Source organism: Somniosus microcephalus, chromosome 3 (genome assembly GCF_052327205.1).
Source record: "Somniosus microcephalus isolate GS21.2 chromosome 3, FLI_Smic_1.0, whole genome shotgun sequence".
Taxonomy (NCBI): domain Eukaryota; kingdom Metazoa; phylum Chordata; class Chondrichthyes; order Squaliformes; family Somniosidae; genus Somniosus; species Somniosus microcephalus.
This window is the reverse complement of record NC_140989.1, coordinates 226,931,831-226,950,951: the sequence shown is the minus strand read 5'-3', so window position 1 is coordinate 226,950,951 and position 19,121 is coordinate 226,931,831. Positions and strand designations below refer to the sequence as shown.

The window sequence follows — 19,121 nt, the reverse complement described above, 5'->3', positions numbered from 1 at the left end:
CGAGGAATTCCGGCTCCGTGTTGAAGAGCTGGAGTTCGAGCTTCAAACACTGAGACACATCAGGGAGGGGGAGAGTTACCTGGACTCTGTGTATCATGAGGTAGTCACACCAATTAGATTAAATTTATTCAGATGTAGTCCGTGGCCAGGGTCAGGATGGTGTGACTAGAAGTGAGGCAGGTACGGGGATCCAGGAGGTAGAGTTGGAGGAGCCGCAGCCCTTGCACTTGTCCAACAGGTTCGAGGCTCTTACTCCCTGTGAGGATGGGAACAGGGACTGCGGGGAGGATGAGCAACCTGGCCACAGCACCGTGGAGCGGGGGGCCATTCCAGTGGGGGGAGTTAAAAGAAATGTAGTGGTAGGGGATAGTATCGTTAGGGGGATAGATAGAGTGCTTTGCAGCCGAGAGCGAGAGTCCCAAAGGCTGTGTTGCCTGCCCGGTGCCAGGGTTAAGGACATCTCCTCTGGACTGGAGAGAAACTTGGAGTGGGAGGGGGAGGATCCAGTTGTCGTGGTCCATGTTGGTACCAACGACATAGATAGGACAAGGAAGGAGGTTCTGCTGCGGGAGTTTGAGCAGCTAGGGGCCAAATTAATAAGCAGAACCTCAAGGGTAATAATCTCTGGATTATTACCTGAGCCACGAGCGAATTTGGCTAAGACAAATAAAATTAGAGAGTTAAATGCGTGGCTCAAAGACTGGTGTGGGAGAAATGGGTTTTGCTTCCTGGGACACTGGCACCAGTACTGGGGCAGGAGGGAGCTGGTCCGTTGGGACGGGCTTCACTTGGCCAGTGCTGGGACTAGAGTCCTGGCGGATCATATAACTAGGGCTGTAGAGAGGGCTTTAAACTAACTAGTGGGGGGGAGGTTCCTAGAGAGCAAATAATAAAAATGACAACAGAGAAGGTCATAGACTTAGGTAGCAGTGGGGAAATTAAAAACCAGAGCGTGTCAGGAAGGGGCAGAAGGTATGGAGTAAAAGGTAAAGTAATAAAAAGGGCAAAAGCAGGAACTAAGTGTCACAAAACATATTTGAAAGTTCTCTATCTGAATGCACGTAGCATTCGTAACAAAATAGACGAGTTAATGGCACAAATAACTACATATGGGCATGATCTTGTGGCCATTACAGAAACATGGCTGCAGGGTGACTGCCTGGGAATTAAACATACCAGGTTATTTAACGATCAGGAAGGAAGGGGCGGTGGGGTGGCTATGTTAATAAAGGAAGGAATCACTGTAATACAGAGAAATGATATTGGGTCAAAAGATCAGGATAATGAAACAGTTTGGGTGGAGGTAAGGAATAATAAGGGGGAAAAAACACTAGTGGGCGTAGTCTATAGGCCTCCGAACAGTTGCAACTCTGTTGGACGGAGTATCAATCAGGAAATAGTTGAGGCTTGTAATAAGGGAACATCTATAATTATGGGGGATTTTAACTATCATATTAATTGGACAAATCAAATTGGGCAGGGCTGCCTTGAGGAAGAGTTCATTGAGTGTATTAGGGATGGGTTTCTTGAGCAGTATGTAACTGAACCGACCAGGGGGCAGGCAACCTTAGATCTGGTCCTGTGTAACGAGACAGGATTAATTTAAAATGTCCTAGTAAAGGATCCCCTTGGAATGAGTGACCATAACATGGTTGAATTCCATATTCAATTAGAGGGTGAGAAGGTTGGATCTCAAACAAGCGTGCTAAGCTTGAATAAAGGAGACTATGAAGGTATGAGAGCGGAATTGAGTAGAGTGGATTGGGAAAATAGATTCAAGGGTAAGACGATACATGATCAATGGTGTACATTTAAGGAGTTATTTTACAACTTCCAAAAAAAATATATTCCACTGAGAAGAAAAGGGTGTAAAAGAAAAGACAGCCATCCGTGGCTAAGTAAAGAAATTAAGGATAATATTTGACTAAAAACAAGGGCATATAAGGTAGCCAAATCTAGTGGGAGGATAGAGGATTGGGAAAGCTTTAAAAGACAGCAAAAAATAACAAAAGGATTGATTAAGAAAGGGAAGATAGATTATGAAAGTAAATTAGCAAAAAATATAAAAACAGATAGTAAGAGTTTTTATAGTTATATAAAAAGAAAAAGGGTGGCTAAAGTAAATGTTGGTCCCTTAGAGGATGAGACCGGGAAATTAATGGTGGGAAATATGGAGATGGCAAAAACACTGAATGAATATTTTGTATCAGTCTTTACAGTAGAAGACACTAAGAATATCCCAACACTGGACAAATAGGGGGCTATAGGGGGGGAGGAGCTAAACACGATCAAAATCACTAAGGAAGTGGTACTCGGTAAAATAATGGGACTCAAGGCGGATAAATCACCTGGACCTGATGGCTTACATCCTAGGGTCTTGAGGGAAGTGGCGGTAGGGATTGTGGATGCATTGGTAATTTTCCAAAACTCCCTGGACTCGGCAAAGGTCCCGGCAGACTGGAAAACTGCTAATGTCACACCCTTATTTAAAAAGGGCAGTAGACAGAAGGCTGGAAACTATAGACTGGTTAGCTTAACATCTGTGGTAGGTAAAATTTTGGAGTCCATTATTAAGGAGACAGTAACAGGACATTTGGATAATCATAATTTAATAGGACAAAGTCAGCATGGTTTTATGAAGGGGAAGTTATGTTTGACAAATTTACTGGAGTTCTTTGAGGAAGTAACATATAGGGTGGATAAAGGGGAACCAGTGGACGTAGTGTATTTAGACTTCCAAAAGGCATTTGACAAGGTGCCACACAAAAGAATATTGCTTAAGATAAAAAATCACGGGATTGGGGGTAATATTCTGGCATGGATAGAGGATTGGCTATCTAACAGAAGGCAGAGAGTTGGGATAAATGGTTCATTCTCGGACTGGCAATCAGTAACTAGTGGTGTTCCACAGGGGTCAGTGCTGGGTCCCCAACTCTTCACAATCTATATTAACGATTTGGAGGAGGGGACCGAGTGTAACATATCAAAGTTTGCAGATGATACTAAGATGGGAGGGAAAGTAGTGAGTGAGGAGGACATAAAAAACCTGCAAGGGGACATAGACAGGCTAAGTAAGTGGGCAGAGATTTGGCAGATGGAATACAATACTGGAAAGTGTGAGGTTATGCACTTTGGCAGGAAAAATCGTAGAGCAAGTTATTATCTTAATGGCAAGAAACTGGAAAGTACTGTAGTACAAAGGGATCTGGGGGTCCTGGTGCACGAAACTCAAAAGGTTAGTATGCAGGTGCAGCAAGTGATTAAGAAGGCCAATGGAATGTTGGCTTTCATTGCTAGGGGGATAGAATATAAAAATAGGGAGGTATTGCTTCTGTTGTACAAGGTATTGGTGAGACCACACCTGGAATACTGCGTACAGTTTTGGTGTCCATACTTAAGAAAGCACATACTTGCTCTCGAGTCAGTACAAAGAAGGTTCACTCGGTTAATCCCGGGGATGAGGGGATGGACATATGAGGAGAGGTTGAGTAGATTGGGACTCTACTCATTGGAGTTCAGAAGAATGAGAGGCGATCTTATTGAAACATATAAGATTGTGAAGCGGTTGGATCGGGTGGATGCGGGGAGGATGTTCCCGATGATGGGTGAAACTAGAACTAGGGGGCATAGTCTTAGAATAAGGGGCTGCTCTTTCAAAACTGAGATGAGGAGGAACTACTTCACTCAGAGGGTGGTAGGTCCATGGAGTATGCTGCCCCAAAAAGCTGTAGAAGCTACATCATTACATAAATTTAAAACAGAAATAGACAGTTTCCTAGAAGTAAAGGGAATTAAGGGTTACGGGGAGCGGGCAGGAATTTGGACATGAGTCTAGGTTCGGATCGGTCGTGGCCCTGTGGGTAGCGGAGCGGGCCCAGGGGCCGTGTAGCCTGATCCTGCTCCTATTTCGTGTGTCTAATTCTGTTAGATTCAGGAGATGGTTCTGTGATAGTAAATTGGCGGTTAGGATCAGATCAGCCATGATCTTATTGAATGGCGGAGCAGGCTCGAGGGGCCAATTGGCCTACTCCTCCTGTTTCTTATGTTCTTATGTAAAGGTGCTGTACCAGGCATAGGTGTGTTGTATCGATTATTTTTAAGTTGTTTCTTTCTTCTGTTTCAATAAATACTGGTCTGTTTTTGCACCCGAACCACGAGTCACGTTTTTCTGTCTACATCGCTACCGAATAAGTCCGGCGGTCAGAACCAGGAATAGGGGAGCGCTTCGAAACCGCACGGGGGTCCCTGGAGCAGCTCAGAGGCTTCTGACTGGCCAGAGACAATAACCATAACCCCATCCCTGCTGTGTTTAATTCCTACATACATTAGACAAGTAGTTTCATTTATGTAGTAAAATGCCCTAAGGCGCGTCACAGGAGCAATTACCAAACAAAATTTGACATCATGCCACGTAGAGATATTAGGACAAGAAGAGACAGGTCTTAAGGAGCGTCTTAAAGGATCGAGAGAGGAGGAGAGATTTAGGGAGGGAATTCCAGAGCTTTGGGCCAAAATATCTGAAGGGACCAAGGTGGAGCACAAATGGTGGAGCGAAGAAAATCATAAATGCGCAAGTGGTCAGAATTGAAGGAGTGCAGAGAGATCTCGGGGTTGTAGGGCTGGAGTAGATTACAGAGATGGGGAGGGGCGAGGCCATGGAGGGATTTGAAAACAATCGTGAATTTTAAAATTGAGGCATTGGCGGATTGGGAGACAATGTCAGTTAGCGAGCACGGGTGATGGGTGAACGGGACTTGGCTGCTCGTATCATAACTCACACTAAGTTTTGGATGAGTTCAAGTTTATGGAGGGTGCAAGGTGGGAGGCCGGCCATGAGAGCATTGGAATAGCCGAGCCTCGTGGTAACAAAGGAATGGATGAGGGTTTCACAGCAGGTGAGCTGAGGGAAGGGCAGGAGACAGGCGATATTACAGAGGTGGAAGTAGGCCGTCTTGGTGATGGAAAGGGTGTGGGGTTGGAAGTTCAGCTTGGGGTCAAATAGGACACCGAGGCTGCGAACAGTTTGGTTCAGTCTCAGTGGCCAGGGAGAGGGACGGAGTCGGTGGCTTGGAAACGGAGTGTGTGGCGGCGACCAAAGTCAACGGCTTCAGTCTTCTCGATAATTAATTGGAGAAATTTCTGCTCATCCAATATTGGATGTCAATCGAGCAGCATGACAAATCAGAAGCAGTGGAGGGGTCGAGAGACATAGGATAACTCTGTATGAAGCTCGAGTGGTTTATTAATATCATCTCAGCCCTGAGATGCACTACTGACTTGGGAAAAGCTTCACTGTGTGGTATAATATGGAGACAAATATTGTATTACAGTGTGCATTTTTTTAAATCCAGAGTTTTGTGATCAGCATTGTGTGATGGTCTCCTGTGATTGAGTTACATGGTTTTACTAGTGGTGTTATTAATTTTCATTTTACAAACTGATATGTGAATATTGTTTGACCTCAAATGATTAGGTGATACCAGTTCTCCATATTCTGTATAGGTGATTGAAACTTTAAAAATAAGATTATTGTGGATTCAGTGTACCATGAGGACTAAACCTATGGTGTGGATGAACTGTGACAAAGTTATAGACTGAAAATAATATGTAGGCTGTATGCCGGTTCTGAAAAAGGGACGGACTGTATACTCACCCAAAAATGTTCCTTGTGCCCATTATTTTAATGTACGGTTTTAGTTTATTGAAGTTAATGAGAGTTACTCGTGATTTAAAAAATAAACAAAAAAGTCGTCATCTAAAGCAAATTTGTGCATATAAATTCTAGTTCTTGTTTGATAATTCTTCTCATGAATATGTGGAGCTCATTTTTTTATTTTGTTTCGTATCGTTTTCCACTTTGTGCTTGCTAAAAGAGACTGAATCTATGCACCTGTTTCCACTAGGTGGCAGCAACTTATTAGTTATGGCTGGTTCAAGCCCCTGGCACCTTAGGATAAACAACAACTTGTATTTATATAGCACCTTTAACGTCGTAAAACGTCCCAAGATGCTTCACAGGAGTATTAAAAGACGAAAAAATTTGACACCGAGTCGCATAAGGATAAATTAGGGCAGGCTACCAAAAGCTTGATCAAAGAGGTAGGTTTTAAGGAGCGCCTTAAAGGAGGAAAGAGAGGTGGAGAGGTTTAGCCAAGGAATTCCAGAGCTTAGGGCCTAGGCAACAGAAGGCACGGCCACCAATGGTTGAGCGATTATAATCAGGGATGCTCAAAAGGGCAGAATTAGAGGCGCGCAGCTATCTCGGGGGGCGGAGTGGGGGGGTTGTGGGGCTGAAAGAGATTAGAGATAGGGAGGGGCGAGGCCATGGAGGGATTTGAAAACAAGGATGAGAATTTTTAAATCAAGGCGTTGCTTAACCAAGAGCCAATGTAGGTCAGCGAGCACAGGAGTGATGGGTGAACGGGACTTGGCGTGAGTTAGGACACGGGCAGCTGAGTTTTGGATGACCTCAAGTTTACTTAGGGTAGAATGTGGAAGGCCAGCCAGGAGTGCGTTGGAATAGTCAAGTCTAAAAATAACAAAGGCATGGATGAGGGTTTCAGCAGCGGATAAGCTGAGGCAAGGGCGGAGACGGGCGTTGTTACGGAAGTGGAAATAGGCGTTCTTAGTTATGCTGCGGATATGTGGCTGGAAGCTCATTTCGGGCTCAAATATGATGCCAAGGTTGCGAACAGTGTGGTTCAGCCTCAGACAGGTGTTAGGGAGAGGGATGGAGTCAGTGGCTAGGGAACGGAAACCAGCACCAGTCATTAGATGTGAAGATGGCACATCAAAAGTCATGTTGTTTTGGTCTGTAAACTGGACTCCTTTATTCTGAAATCCTCTTCTCATTTCAAGTTGTAGTTACATTTATTTGAAGTGGCATTTAGGTCTGAAACTTTTTGGGGGATTTTCATTGTTCCCTGCAAGGTATATATTTCTGAGTACATGTACGTTTATCCGATACACAGATTTAACACATCTGAATGAATTGTGGCACATGCTGGGTCACTGCGTTTTTTTTGTTAACTGTTAGTTTGCATAAGTCACTTAATGGTCTTCAATCCATCTGCTGCTGAAATCCTCAATCATGCCTTTCTCACCTCTAGAATTGACGACACCAGTGCTCTCCTGGCCAGCCTCTCATCCTCCATGAACTTCAGCTCTTCCAAAACTCTGCTGCAGTATCCTATCCTGTACCAAATCCTGCTCACCCATCACCCTTGTCCTCACCAACCTACATTGGCTCCTGGTCCCCCAACACTTCAAATTTATAATTCTCATCCTCATATTTAAATCCCTTGACTGCCTTGCACCCCCCCTTTATCTCTGTAACCTCGGCCACCCCAACAGTGCCCCGCCCTGAATTTTCCATTTCTCTGACTCTGACCTCTTGTGCATCCCCTCTCCCTTCGCCTGCCATTGGCGGCCGTATATTCAGCTGCGTAGGCTATATGCTTTTGGAATTCCCTCCCTAAACCTTCCACATGTCAACTCCCTCTCTTCTTTTGAGACCCTTCTTAAATTCCACTTCTTTGACCAAGCTTTTGTTAACCCCTCCTAATATCTCCTTCCTTGGCTTCATTTTGTTTTATACCTCTGTGAAACAACTTGGGACAATTTTTTTGACGTTGAAGGCACTAAATCAATGCAAATTGTTGCTGTAATTGTGTTAAGTGCTGATAAAGTTGCATTGCAGTATAGTTTCAATTACTGTTCCTTGTACCACATGGATGGATATTATACAGCCTGTGCTCGGTGTTGGCACAGAATTGGTTGTTTGTGCCTTTGGATGTTTTCAGTGCACATAATGCTGAGAGTGATCAGAAGGAAAACTGGTGGATTTCTGAAACTTTATAGCTGGGGCTGCAGGATAGAATCATAGAATGGTTACAGCACAGAAGGAGGCCATTTGGCCTGTTGAGCCCGTGCCGGCTCTCTGCAAGAGCACTTTAGCTGGTCCCACTCCCCTGCCCTTTACCCATAGTCATGCAAATTTTTCTCCTTCAGGTACTTATCCAATTCCCTTTTGAAAGCCGTGATTGAATCTGCCTCCACCACCCTTTCGGGCAGTGCATTCCAGATCATCACCACTCGCTGCGTAAAAAAGTTTTTCCTCATGTCGCCTTTGGTTCTTCTGCTAATCACCTTAAATCTGTGTCCTCTGGTTCTCAACCCTTCTGCCAGTGGGAACAGTTTCTCTCTATCTACTCTGTCCAGACCCCTCATGATTTTGAACACCTCTATCAAATCTCCCCTCAACCTTCTCTGTTCTAAGGAGAACAACCCCAGCTTCTCCAGTCTATCCACATAACTGAAGTCCCTCGTCCCTGGAATCATTCTTGTAAATCTTTTCTGCATCCGCTCTAAGGCCTTCACATCCTTCCAAAAGTGCAGTGCCCAGAATTGGACACAATACTCCAGTGTTTTCTAAAGGTTCATCATAACTTCCTTGCTTTTGTACTCTGTGCCTCTATTTATGAAGCCCAGGATCCCGTATGCTTTTTTAACCACTTTCTCAACCTGCCCTGTCACCTTCAAAGATTTGTGCACATATACCCCCAGGTCTCCCTGTAAATGCTTTAGAATTGTACCCTTTAGTTTATATTGCCCCTCCTCGTTCTTCCTACCAAAATGTATCACTTCACATTTTTCTGCGTTAAATTTCATCTGCCACGTGTCCGCCCATTCCACCAGTCTGTTTATGTTCTCTTGAAGTCTATCACTATCCCTCCTCACTGTTCACTATACTTCCAAGTTTTGTGCCATCTGCAAATTTTGAAATTGTGCCCTGTACACCCACATCCAAGTCATTAATATATTTTGAGAAAAGCAGTGGTCCCAGTACCGACCACTGGTGAACACCACTGTATACCTTCCACTAGTTTGAAAAACAACCGTTCACCACTACTCTGTTTCCTGTCACTTAGCTAATTTCGTATCCATGCTGCCCACTGTCACTTTTATTCCATGGGCTTCAACTTTGCTGGCAAGCTTATTATGTGGCACTTTATCAAACGCCTTTTACACCACATCAACCGCATTGCCCTGATCAGCCCCCTCTGTTAGCTCCTTTAAATGTTTACATTTGCACAATTTCAAACTTTTCCCATTTGAGGTTGGAAACCAATATAAGTGTGCCAGCTGATTTTGTTAAGCTAAGATAGAATTTAATAAATATTCCTCTGATAGCCTCACAGTTAAAGGCAGTGTCCAATGTAAAACAGGACCTTAAATTCAGAAGATCCCTGATTCAATTCCTGGCCTGTGCTGGGTTAGCTTATTCAGAACAGAATTTGGGGTGCTATGATTGGCCTCACCATTTCCAGGAGGGGAAAATCATCCCAGAAACCACTGCATCAAGGGTGAAAAGGTTTCTTCTTGGCTGTGATGCCTTCCATAGTGGAATAGCCTGACAAAACTTGAATGAGGTACTGCGGGCATGCTGTCATTTGTGGAACCATATCCCAGCAAGACTTAGTGTCTTGAGGAAGGAGAATATTGGCCAAATAATACAATGAGGAAAAATATGAATTCAAGATGATTCAATTTATGTATTTCATTTGGTAAAGTAATTATGAAGTAAATACTTGCAGATAAGCTTAACGCATCTAAATTACTACATCATTTAGAATGGAATTAGTAGGCATATTGGGAATTTAAGTACGTAAATATTGTTCTTAGTGTTAATGTTACAATTTAAATGCAAAACCCTTGATTGCCAAAACATATTCAGAGATATGCAATTAATAGTTTGCCACTATGTAGAAATGTATTTCTTGTTGAAAGTTTTCTGTGTACAATAATTGGGAGTCAAACCTTTCTCTCATTTGAATCATTTAAAAATCATCAGCTGCTTTGTAAATTTATGGTAATTGTTTTGAAGGCATACATTTTAGGTGCTAATTTGCTTTTAGTAAATTAGCTTGTCACGGAAGAGAAAATTAAGTGCTCTGGATTAGTCTGACGACTTCATGCACCTTTTTTTAAAACCAAGGTGTTTTACAAATAAGGAGACAAAGCTGCTTTGGTAGAAATCTTGCAACTGATTGGTGTCCTTTCTTTGTGTTGCAGGAGTGATGAAGCTCACGTCCTGACCATGAGCTTTCCATAGTGCTACCGTGGTGGATGGCATAGGAAGTATGGACCTGACTAACGGACAGTCGAGCACCATATATTTCACAGCCACTGCTTCAGAGGTAAGACTAATATTTACTCCTTGGAACCTCAGGCAACGTAGCTCTATCTGTGTTTATGTATTTCTTACTAGCTGGAGTGCCCGGCGGTGCCGAGGGATTTTTGAGGGCATGATGTTGTTGGAAGAGAGAGAGAGAGCGACTGGGGGGGGGGGGGGGGAGGAGAGGAAAGAGAGAGAGCGACTGGGGGGGAAGAGAGAGAGAGCGACTGGGGGGGAAGAGAGAGCAACTGGGGGGGAAGAGAGAGAGAGCGACTGGGGGGGAAGAGAGAGCAACTGGGGGGGAAGAGAGAGAGAGCGACTGGGGGGAAGAGAGAGAGCGACTGGGGGGAAGCGAGAGAGCGACTGGGGGGAAGCGAGAGAGCGACTGGGGGGAAGCGAGAGAGCGACTGGGGGGAAGCGAGAGAGCGACTGGGGGGAAGAGAGAGAGCCACTGGGGGGAAGACGGGGGGGGGGGTGGGGGGTGGTGGGTGGCGGGGCCCCCCCCCCACCCGAGGGTCGTCCCGCCCCCCGAGGGTCGCGCCGCCCCCACCCCCGCCCGAGGGTCGCGCGCCCCCCCCCACCCCCGCCCGAGGGTCGCGCGCCCCCCCCCACCCCCGCCCGAGGGTCGCGCCCCCCCCCACCCCCGCCCGAGGGTCGCGCCCCCCCCCACCCCCGATGTGAAGACCGCCGATTGCGCGCGCAGCAGGAGCTGAGACGCGGCGCCTCTGGCTCGGCTGGCGGGCCCGGTTGCCAGGGTAACCGTGACGCTGACCAAGCCCCGCCCCCGGGCCGAGCCAGAGAGAGAGAGAGGCCGCGTCTCAGCTGCTCCTGCTGCGCGTGCGGCCCCCCCCCCCCCCCCCCCCCCGAGGGTAGCGACCCCCACCCCCCCCCCCCCCGCCCGAGGTGAAGACCGCCGATTGCGGCTGTGCGAGACGGCCGGCCGGGGTTGCCAGGGTAACGCTTGACGCTCAGCAAGCCCCGCCCCCCGGCCGAACCAGAGAGACAGCGCGTCTCAGCTCCTGCTGCGCGCACACCCTAGCGGCGCTGGGCTGAGGCTCGGCCCTCCAGCCTTCGAGTGGGGCCGGGAGGTGCTTAGCTCGGGCGTGGGTGCGGAGGAGACGCCGAGGCTTCTAGGCCTACCTGGAAAAACGGGGAAAGGTAGGAAAATTAATGAGATTAGATAAATTAATTACTTTCTAAATCATTTTTTTTAAAAACAATATGTGTTTTAAAAGCAACGTTTTTAAGACGGGAAAAGAAAGGAAAAGTTTGGAATCAAGATGGCGGCGACTCACCTCGGTTCAGAACGATAAGGCCCGGCCACACACGCACCGATTGGCCCGGCGGCACACGCCAGCAACCCGGCGTATGATTGGTCGAGCTCGAGGTCACTCTGTCGCTAATGAGCGGATAATGAGATGCTAATGAGTGGAATGTTGAAGATTTTTGGGATACCGCGGGCGGGATTTTAGCCCGGCCGAAACGTAAATACGCTTAAAACCGTCTCGGAAGCGTAAGCTTTCTTTGGAGGTAACGCGTGCGTAGGTATGCCCTGTAACTTTCGAGCACATAGCTCGCCAGACGCACGCGATGACAGACAGAATGACAGAGACAGATCGACCGATTTATATATATATATATATATATATATATATATATATATATATATATATATAGATATATATACTAGCTGAAGTGCCCGGCGGTGCCGAGGCTTTTTCGAGGGCATGTTGTTGGAAGAGAGAGAGCGAGCGCGACTGGGGGGGGGGGGGGCGGGGCGGGGAGAGAGAGAGAGAGAGCGCGACTGGGGGGGAAGAGAGAGAGAGGGTGGGAGGGGAAGAGAGGGCGGGGGAGGGGGGGAGGGGGCGTGGCGGGGGGGAAGGGAGGGCGGAGGAGGGGGGGGAAGGGCGGGAGGGGGCGGGGGGGAAGGGAGGGGGTGGGGGGGGGGAAGGGAGGGCTTGAGGCTGAGAGACAGCCACGCCCGGTTGCCGGGGTAACCCTGCCGCGCCGCCCCGCCCCGCACTCTCGAGAGCCCCGCTCTCGAAGCCCCAGCCGCCCCGCCCCGCACTCCCGAGAGCCCCGCTTTCCGAGCCCGCCCCGCACTCCCGTTGCCGGGGTAACCCTTCCCACTCACCAAGGCCGAGATCCGCACTCTCGAGAGCCCCCCCCCCCCCGCCCGAGCCGAGCGCGGAACAGAGTCTCACCTGCTCCTGCTGCGCGCGCACCCTGACCCTCGTGGCTGACGCCGTTGCCCCGGGTAACGTGACACCGGGGGCGGGGGGTGAGGAGCTTAGCAGCAGCCCAATTACCTAGCTCGGGCCTGGCTGGGCAAGAAAGGCCCAGGCTTTCAGGCCTAAGAAAAAAACGGGGAACGGTAGGAAAAAGAATCTTCAGGTTCGATAAAATATTTACAAATGAGTGATTTATTTTAAAACAATTTAATAAATTCAATTTTATTTTGCTGGAAATGTATATTTGAAAAGAAAGACGCAGAAAGCAGGAAAAAGAATGGAAGCAAGATGGCGGCTACTCACGTCGGTTCAGAACGATAAGGCCCGCCCACACACGCACCGATTGGCCCGGCGGCACACGCCAGCAACCCGGCGTACGATTGGTCGAGCTCGAGGTCACTCTGTCGCTAATGAGCGGTAATGAGATGCTAATGAGCGGAATGTTAAGGTTTTTCGGATACCGCGGGCGCGATTTTAGCCCGGCCGAAACGTAAATACGCTTAAAACCGTCTCGGAAGCGTAAGCTTTCTTTGGAGGTAACGCGCGCGTAGGTACCCCCTGTAACTTTCGAGCGCATAGCCCGCCAGACGCACAGGCAATGACAGACAGAATGACAGATAGACAGAATGACAGACAGAATGACAGAAGTACCGATTTATATATATAGACTAGCTGAAGTGCCCGGCGGTGCCGAGGCTTTTTCGAGGGCAATTTGTTGTTGGAAGAGAGAGAGAGAGAGAGCGACTTGGGGGGGGGGGGGGAGGTGGGGGAAAGAGAGAGAGCGACTGGGGGGTAGAGAGAGAGCGACTGGGGGGTAGAGAGAGAGCGACTGGGGGTAGAGAGAGAGCGACTGGGGGGTAGAGAGAGAGCGACTGGGGGGTAGAGAGAGAGCGACTGGGGGGTAGAGAGAGAGCGACTGGGGGGTAGAGAGAGAGCGACTGGGGGGAAGAGAGAGAGAGACTGGGGGGAAGGGAGGGCGGGGGGGAAGGGCGGGGCGGGAGGGGAAAGGGCGGGGGGGAGGGGAAAGGGCGGGGGGGAGGGAAGGGAGGGCGGGCGGGAGACAATGGAGGGAGGGGGGAAGGGAGGGGAGGGGGGGAAGAGAGGGAGGGGAGGGGGGAAGAGGGAGGGGAGGGGGAGGAAGAGAGGGAGGGGAGGGGGGGAAGAGAGGGAGGGGGGGAAAAGGGGAGGGGGGAAAGGGGAGGGGGGAGAGAGAGGAGGGGAGGGGGGAAGAGAGGGAGGGGAGGGGGAGGGGGGGAAGAGAGGGAGGGGGGAAGAGGGGGAGGGGGAAGAGGGGAAGAGGGGGAGGGGGAAGAGGGGGAGGGGGAGGGGAAGAGGGGAGAGAGGGAGGGGGGGGAAGAGGGGAAGAGGGAGGGGAGGGGGAGGAAGAGAGGGAGGGGAGGGGGGGGAAGAGAGGGAGGGGGGAAAAGGGGAGGGGGGAAAGGGGAGGGGGGAAGAGAGGGAGGGGAGGGGGAAGAGAGGGAGGGGAGGGGGAGGGGGGGAAGAGAGGGAGGGGGGAAGAGGGGGAGGGGGAAGAGGGGGAGGGGGAAGAGGGGGAGGGGAAGAGGGGGAGGGGGAGGGGGAGGGGGAAGAGGGGAAGAGAGGGAGGGAAGAGGGAGGGAGGGGGAAGAGAGGGAAGGGAGGGGAGGGGAAGAGAGGGGGGGGAAGGGAGGGAGGGGGGAGGGGAGGGGGGTTAGGGGGGAGGGGAGGGGGGAGCAAAGGGAGGGGGAGGGATGGGGTGTGGCGGGGAGGGGAAGTGGGTGGGGGGGAGGGGAAGGGGGTGGGGAGGGGTGGAAGGGGGTGAACGGGAGGGGAAGGGGGGGGTGGGGAAGGGGGGTGGGAGGTCGGTGTGGGGGGAAGGGGGTGTGGAGGGTGGGTGTGGGGGGAAAGGGTGTGGGAGGGGAAGGGGGGTTGGGGGGGTGTGTGGGGGAAAGGGGGTGTGGGGGGGGGTTGGGGGGGAAGGGGGTGTGAGGGGGGGTGGTGGGGGGTGGAAAGGGAGGGGGGAGATAAACTTAAAGTACATGAAACTTTGTGCTATCCGGCACCCACTCTTCAGAGTTAATGTTGAGAGATACGGAGATTCTTATCTCTGTATTTAACAACAAACACTGTTGCTTAGCAACAGCTTCTAAACACTCAGGTGTGCCCTGAAGCCTCTAGCTAAAGCTGTTGCTATAGCGACAGACCTTGCACAGCTACACGGTCGATTGTCACAGACACAGATTTGGAGCACAGAAGCCCCACCCACTCTATGTTCCTGAACTAAGATGGCCGCGCATGCACTCTGTTACACACTGAATCAAAATGGCATCACACTGAAACTTTTTGCCCTCCTTGACAAACATGGCTGCCGTTAACCGGGTGCTGTCTGCAGAAGAAATTTCCTCAGCTGCAAACACAGGATCTTCAGATTATTATTTGGGGCTTGCAACCTACCCCAGTTGCTTATGAAGCCTCCCCACCTACTGACCCCGGGAATGGAGCTGAGGCAGCACACCCTCTGCCCCTCTGCCAGTGTTTGTCTCTGTCTAGGCCGGGAGCCTGGGTCTAGAGTTGCACTGCTGGCAGTTGGAGAAGCCTAGGCCCCGGCCTGGAAAAACGGTGAAAGGTAGGAGAATTATAGAGGTTAGACAAAAGATTTACAAATTAATTCACTTTTTAAAAAACAATGTGTGTTTTAAAGCAACTTTTTTTTTGCTGGAAATGTATATTTGAAAAGAAAGACGCGGAAAGCAGGAAAAAGAATGGAAGCAAGATGGCGGCTACTCACCTCGGTTCAGAACGATAAGGCCCACCCACACACGCACCGATTGGCCCAGCGGCACACGCCAGCAACCCGGCGTACGATTAGTCGAGCTCGAGGTCACTCTGTCGCTAATGAGCGGATAATGAGATGCTAATGAGCGGAATGTTAAGGTTTTTCGGATACCGCGGGCGCGATTTTAGCCCGGCCGAACGTAAATACGCTTAAAACCGTCTCGGAAGCGTAGGCTTTCTTTGGAGGTAACGTGCGCGTAGGTACGCCCTGTAACTTTCGAGCGCATAGCCCGACAGACGCACAGGCGATGACAGACAGAATGACAGACAGAATGACAGACAGACAGATCGACCGATTTATATATATATAGATACTAGCTGGGGGAGCCCGGCGGTGCCGAGGCTTTCTCGAGAGCATGTTGTTGTTGGAAGAGAGAGAGGGAGCGACTGGGGGGGAAGAGAGAGAGGGAAGGAGAGAGAGAGAGGGGGAGAGGGGGGGAAGGAGAGAGAGAGAGGGAAGGGGAAGGAGAGAGAGAGAGGGGGAAGGGGAAGGAGAGAGAGAGAGGGGGAAGGGAAGGAGAGAGAGAGAGGGGGAAGGGGAAGGAGAGAGAGAGGGAAGGGGAAGGAGAGAGAGAGAGAGGGGGGAAGGAGAGAGAGAGGGGGAAGGGGAAGGAGAGAGAGAGAGAGGGAAGGGGAAGGAGAGAGAGAGAGAGGGAAGGGGAAGGAGAGAGAGAGAGGGGGAAGGGGAAAGAGAGAGAGAGGGGGAAGGGGAAAGAGAGAGAGAGGGGGAAGGGGAAAGAGAGAGAGGGGGGGAAGGGGAAGGAGAGAGAGAGAGAGAGGGGGAAGGGGAAGGAGAGAGAGAGAGAGAGGGGGAAGGGGAAGGAGAGAGAGAGAGGGGGAAGGGGAAAGAGAGAGAGAGAGGGGGGAAGGGGAAGGAGAGAGAGAGAGAGGGGGAGCAAAGCGAGTCACCAGGTCTCCGTCTCCTAGATGGAGAAGTGAAATCCCTGTTCTATGCGGACGACCTGGTTCTGCTGTCTCCCACAGAACAGGGATTACAGCAACAACTAGACCTACTCGACAAATACTGCCAAAATTGGGCTCTAACAGTAAATCTAAAGAAAACCAACATCATGATTTTTCAAAAAAGGCCCAGATGTCAGGAAAACAAATACCAGTTTACCCTCAGTGATATCACTATAGGACACACTATGAGCTACACCTACCTTGGTCTAACTATTACAGCATCAGGGAGCTTCAGCATAGCAGTGAATGCACTAAAAGAAAAAGCCCGAAGAGCCCTATATGCAATAAAAAGAAAATTCTACAACATCCAAATCCCAATCAAAATCTGGCTCAAAATATTTGACAGCATAATCCTGCCCATTGCACTGTACGGTAGTGAAGTATGGGGCCCGCTAAATCACCAAAGCTACACTAAATGGGGAAAAACATACAATAGAAGCCCTACATGCAGAATTCTGCCGAAGCATCCTTCGCACCCAAAGGAAAACGCCAACAAATGCATGCAGAGCCGAACTAGGCAGATACCCACTGATAATAAACATCCAAAAACGAGCACTAAACTTCCTAAATCACCTCAAATCTAGCTCCCAGACACCCTTCATTTCAAAGCCTTTCAGACCCAAGAGCTAAACCCAGAAAAGAGTCCCCTGAGTCAGCTGCTACGGAAACTAAGTACTCAGCCGGACCCTGACCAGCCCCAGACCAACACAGCCGTCCAAACACCAATCCGAGTGAACCAATCATTAAAAAATGCAAAGAAACCTACCTGGAACATTGGAACAAAATAACCGAAAGCCAAAGCAGATTAGAATGTTACCGGGCCCTAAAAAGAGAATATAAACTGGCAGACTACCTCACGACCATCAGAGACACAAAACAGAGACAGACCCTCACCAGGTACAGACTAAGCGACCACCAACTGGAAATTGAAAAAGGCAGATACAAGAAATCCTGGCAGCCTAGAGAGAATAGAATATGCGATCAATGTCTGGCTGGCGAGGTTGAAACAGAAATGCATTTCCTCCTAAAATGCGAAAAATTCAACACATCAAGAAACATATTATTCAACAAGCTAAGCCAAACAACCCCAGATTTCAAGGAATTGGATGATCTGTCAAAATTGAGATTAGTCCTAGGAGAAGGAGACAGACCATACCTTGGGGCCAAATATGTAACAACATGTCACAACCTGAGGACTGTTTAAAATTAAGACTGTTTAAAATTAATATTGAACGTACCAAATGAAGTACAAAGACTGTTTAAAATTAATATTGTTTAAAAGTAATATTGTATGTACCCAACAAATGTCAAATCGATTGACACCTACAGAATGTTGGAAAACTGTACCTTTTTGCTATGTAAGCTTTGGCAATATGGTTCTCTGTAAACTTTCATGCCAATAAAGCATTTTAATTGGAATTGGAATTGGAATTGGAAGGGGAAAGAGAGAGAGAGAGGGGGGAAAGAGAGGGGGGGAAGGGGAAGGAGAGAGAGCGAGAGGGGGAAGGGGAAGGAGAGAGAGAGAGGGGGAAGGGGAAGGAGAGAGAGAGAGAGAGGGGGAAGGGAAGGAGAGAGAGAGGGGGAAGGGGAAGGAGAGAGAGGGAAGGAGAGAGAGATTGGGAGTGTGAGAGAGAGAGATTGGGAGTGAGAGAGAGATTGGGAGTGAATATATATAAACAATGTGAATGTATATTTATACACTCAGGGATATACCTGTTTATACACTGTGAATAGAACTGCGTTTATGTGGTAAACCATAAATGTATTTTGATGCTTTGGCAACATAAGATGTAACTTATCATGCCAATAAAGCGATTTGAATTGTGAATTGAGAGAGAGAGATTGGGAGTGTGAGAGAGAGAGATTGGGAGTGTGAGAGAGAGAGATTGGGAGTGTGAGAGAGAGAGATTGGGAGTGTGAGAGAGAGAGATTGGGAGTGTGAGAGAGAGAGATTGGGAGTGTGAGAGAGAGAGATTGGGAGTGTGAGAGAGAGAGATTGGGAGTGTGAGAGAGAGAGATTGGGAGTGTGAGAGAGAGAGATTGGGAGTGTGAGAGAGAGAGATTGGGAGTGTGAGAGAGAGAGATTGGAGTGTGAGAGAGAGAGATTGGAGTGTGAGAGAGAGAGATTGGGAGTGTGAGAGAGAGAGATTGGGAGTGTGAGAGAGAGAGAGATTGGGAGTGTGAGAGAGAGAGATTGGGAGTGAGAGAGAGAGATTGGGAGTGTGAGAGAGAGAGATTGGGAGTGTGAGAGAGAGAGATTGGGAGTGTGAGAGAGATTGGGATGTGAGAGAGAGAGATTGGGAGTGTGAGAGAGAGAGATTGGGATGTGAGAGAGAGATTGGGAGTGTGAGAGAGAGATTGGGAGTGTGAGAGAGAGAGATTGGGAGTGTGAGAGAGAGAGATTGGAGTGTGAGAGAGAGATTGGGAGTGTGAGAGAGAGATTGGGAGTGTGAGAGAGAGATTGGGAGTGTGAGAGAGAGATTGGGAGTGTGAGAGAGAGATTGGGAGGTGTTGAGAGAGAGATTGGGAGTGTGAGAGAGAGATTGGGAGTGTGAGAGAGAGATTGGGAGTGTGAGAGAGAGAGACTGGGAGTGTGAGACAGAGATTGGGAGTGTGAGACAGAGATTGGGAGTGTGAGAGAGAGAGATTGGGAGTGTGAGAGAGAGAGATTGGGAGTGTGAGAGAGAGAGAGATTGGGAGTGTGAGAGAGCGAGAGATTGGGAGTGTGAGAGAGAGACAGACTGGGAGAGAGAGACAGACTGGGGAGAGAGAGAGAGAATGGGGAGATAGAGAGAGAATGGGGAGATAGAGAGAGAGATTGGGAGTGAGAGAGGGAGAGACTGGAGTGTGAGAGAGAGAGACTGGAGTGTGAGAGAGAGAGAGATTGGGAGTGTGAGAGAGCGAGAGATTGGGAGTGAGAGAGAGCGAAGAGATTG

The 19,121-nt window shown here is 49.1% G+C and overlaps 1 protein-coding gene across 18 annotated transcripts in view; it reads left to right on the top strand.

Moving 5' to 3' along the window:
• The window catches only part of ralgps2 (Ral GEF with PH domain and SH3 binding motif 2), a 911,087-nt gene that overhangs the window by 185,196 nt on the left and 706,770 nt on the right, over positions 1-19,121 (top strand). For all 18 annotated transcript variants that reach the window (XR_015077609.1, XR_015077608.1, XM_085982223.1 and 15 more), the window contains one exon: positions 10,075-10,199. Coding sequence is in view for 16 of the 18 variants with exons in the window: in XM_085982223.1 (XP_085838349.1) it covers positions 10,143-10,199 (57 nt within the window). In the remaining 2 variants the exon portion in view is untranslated. The remainder of the gene's footprint in view (positions 1-10,074; positions 10,200-19,121) is intronic.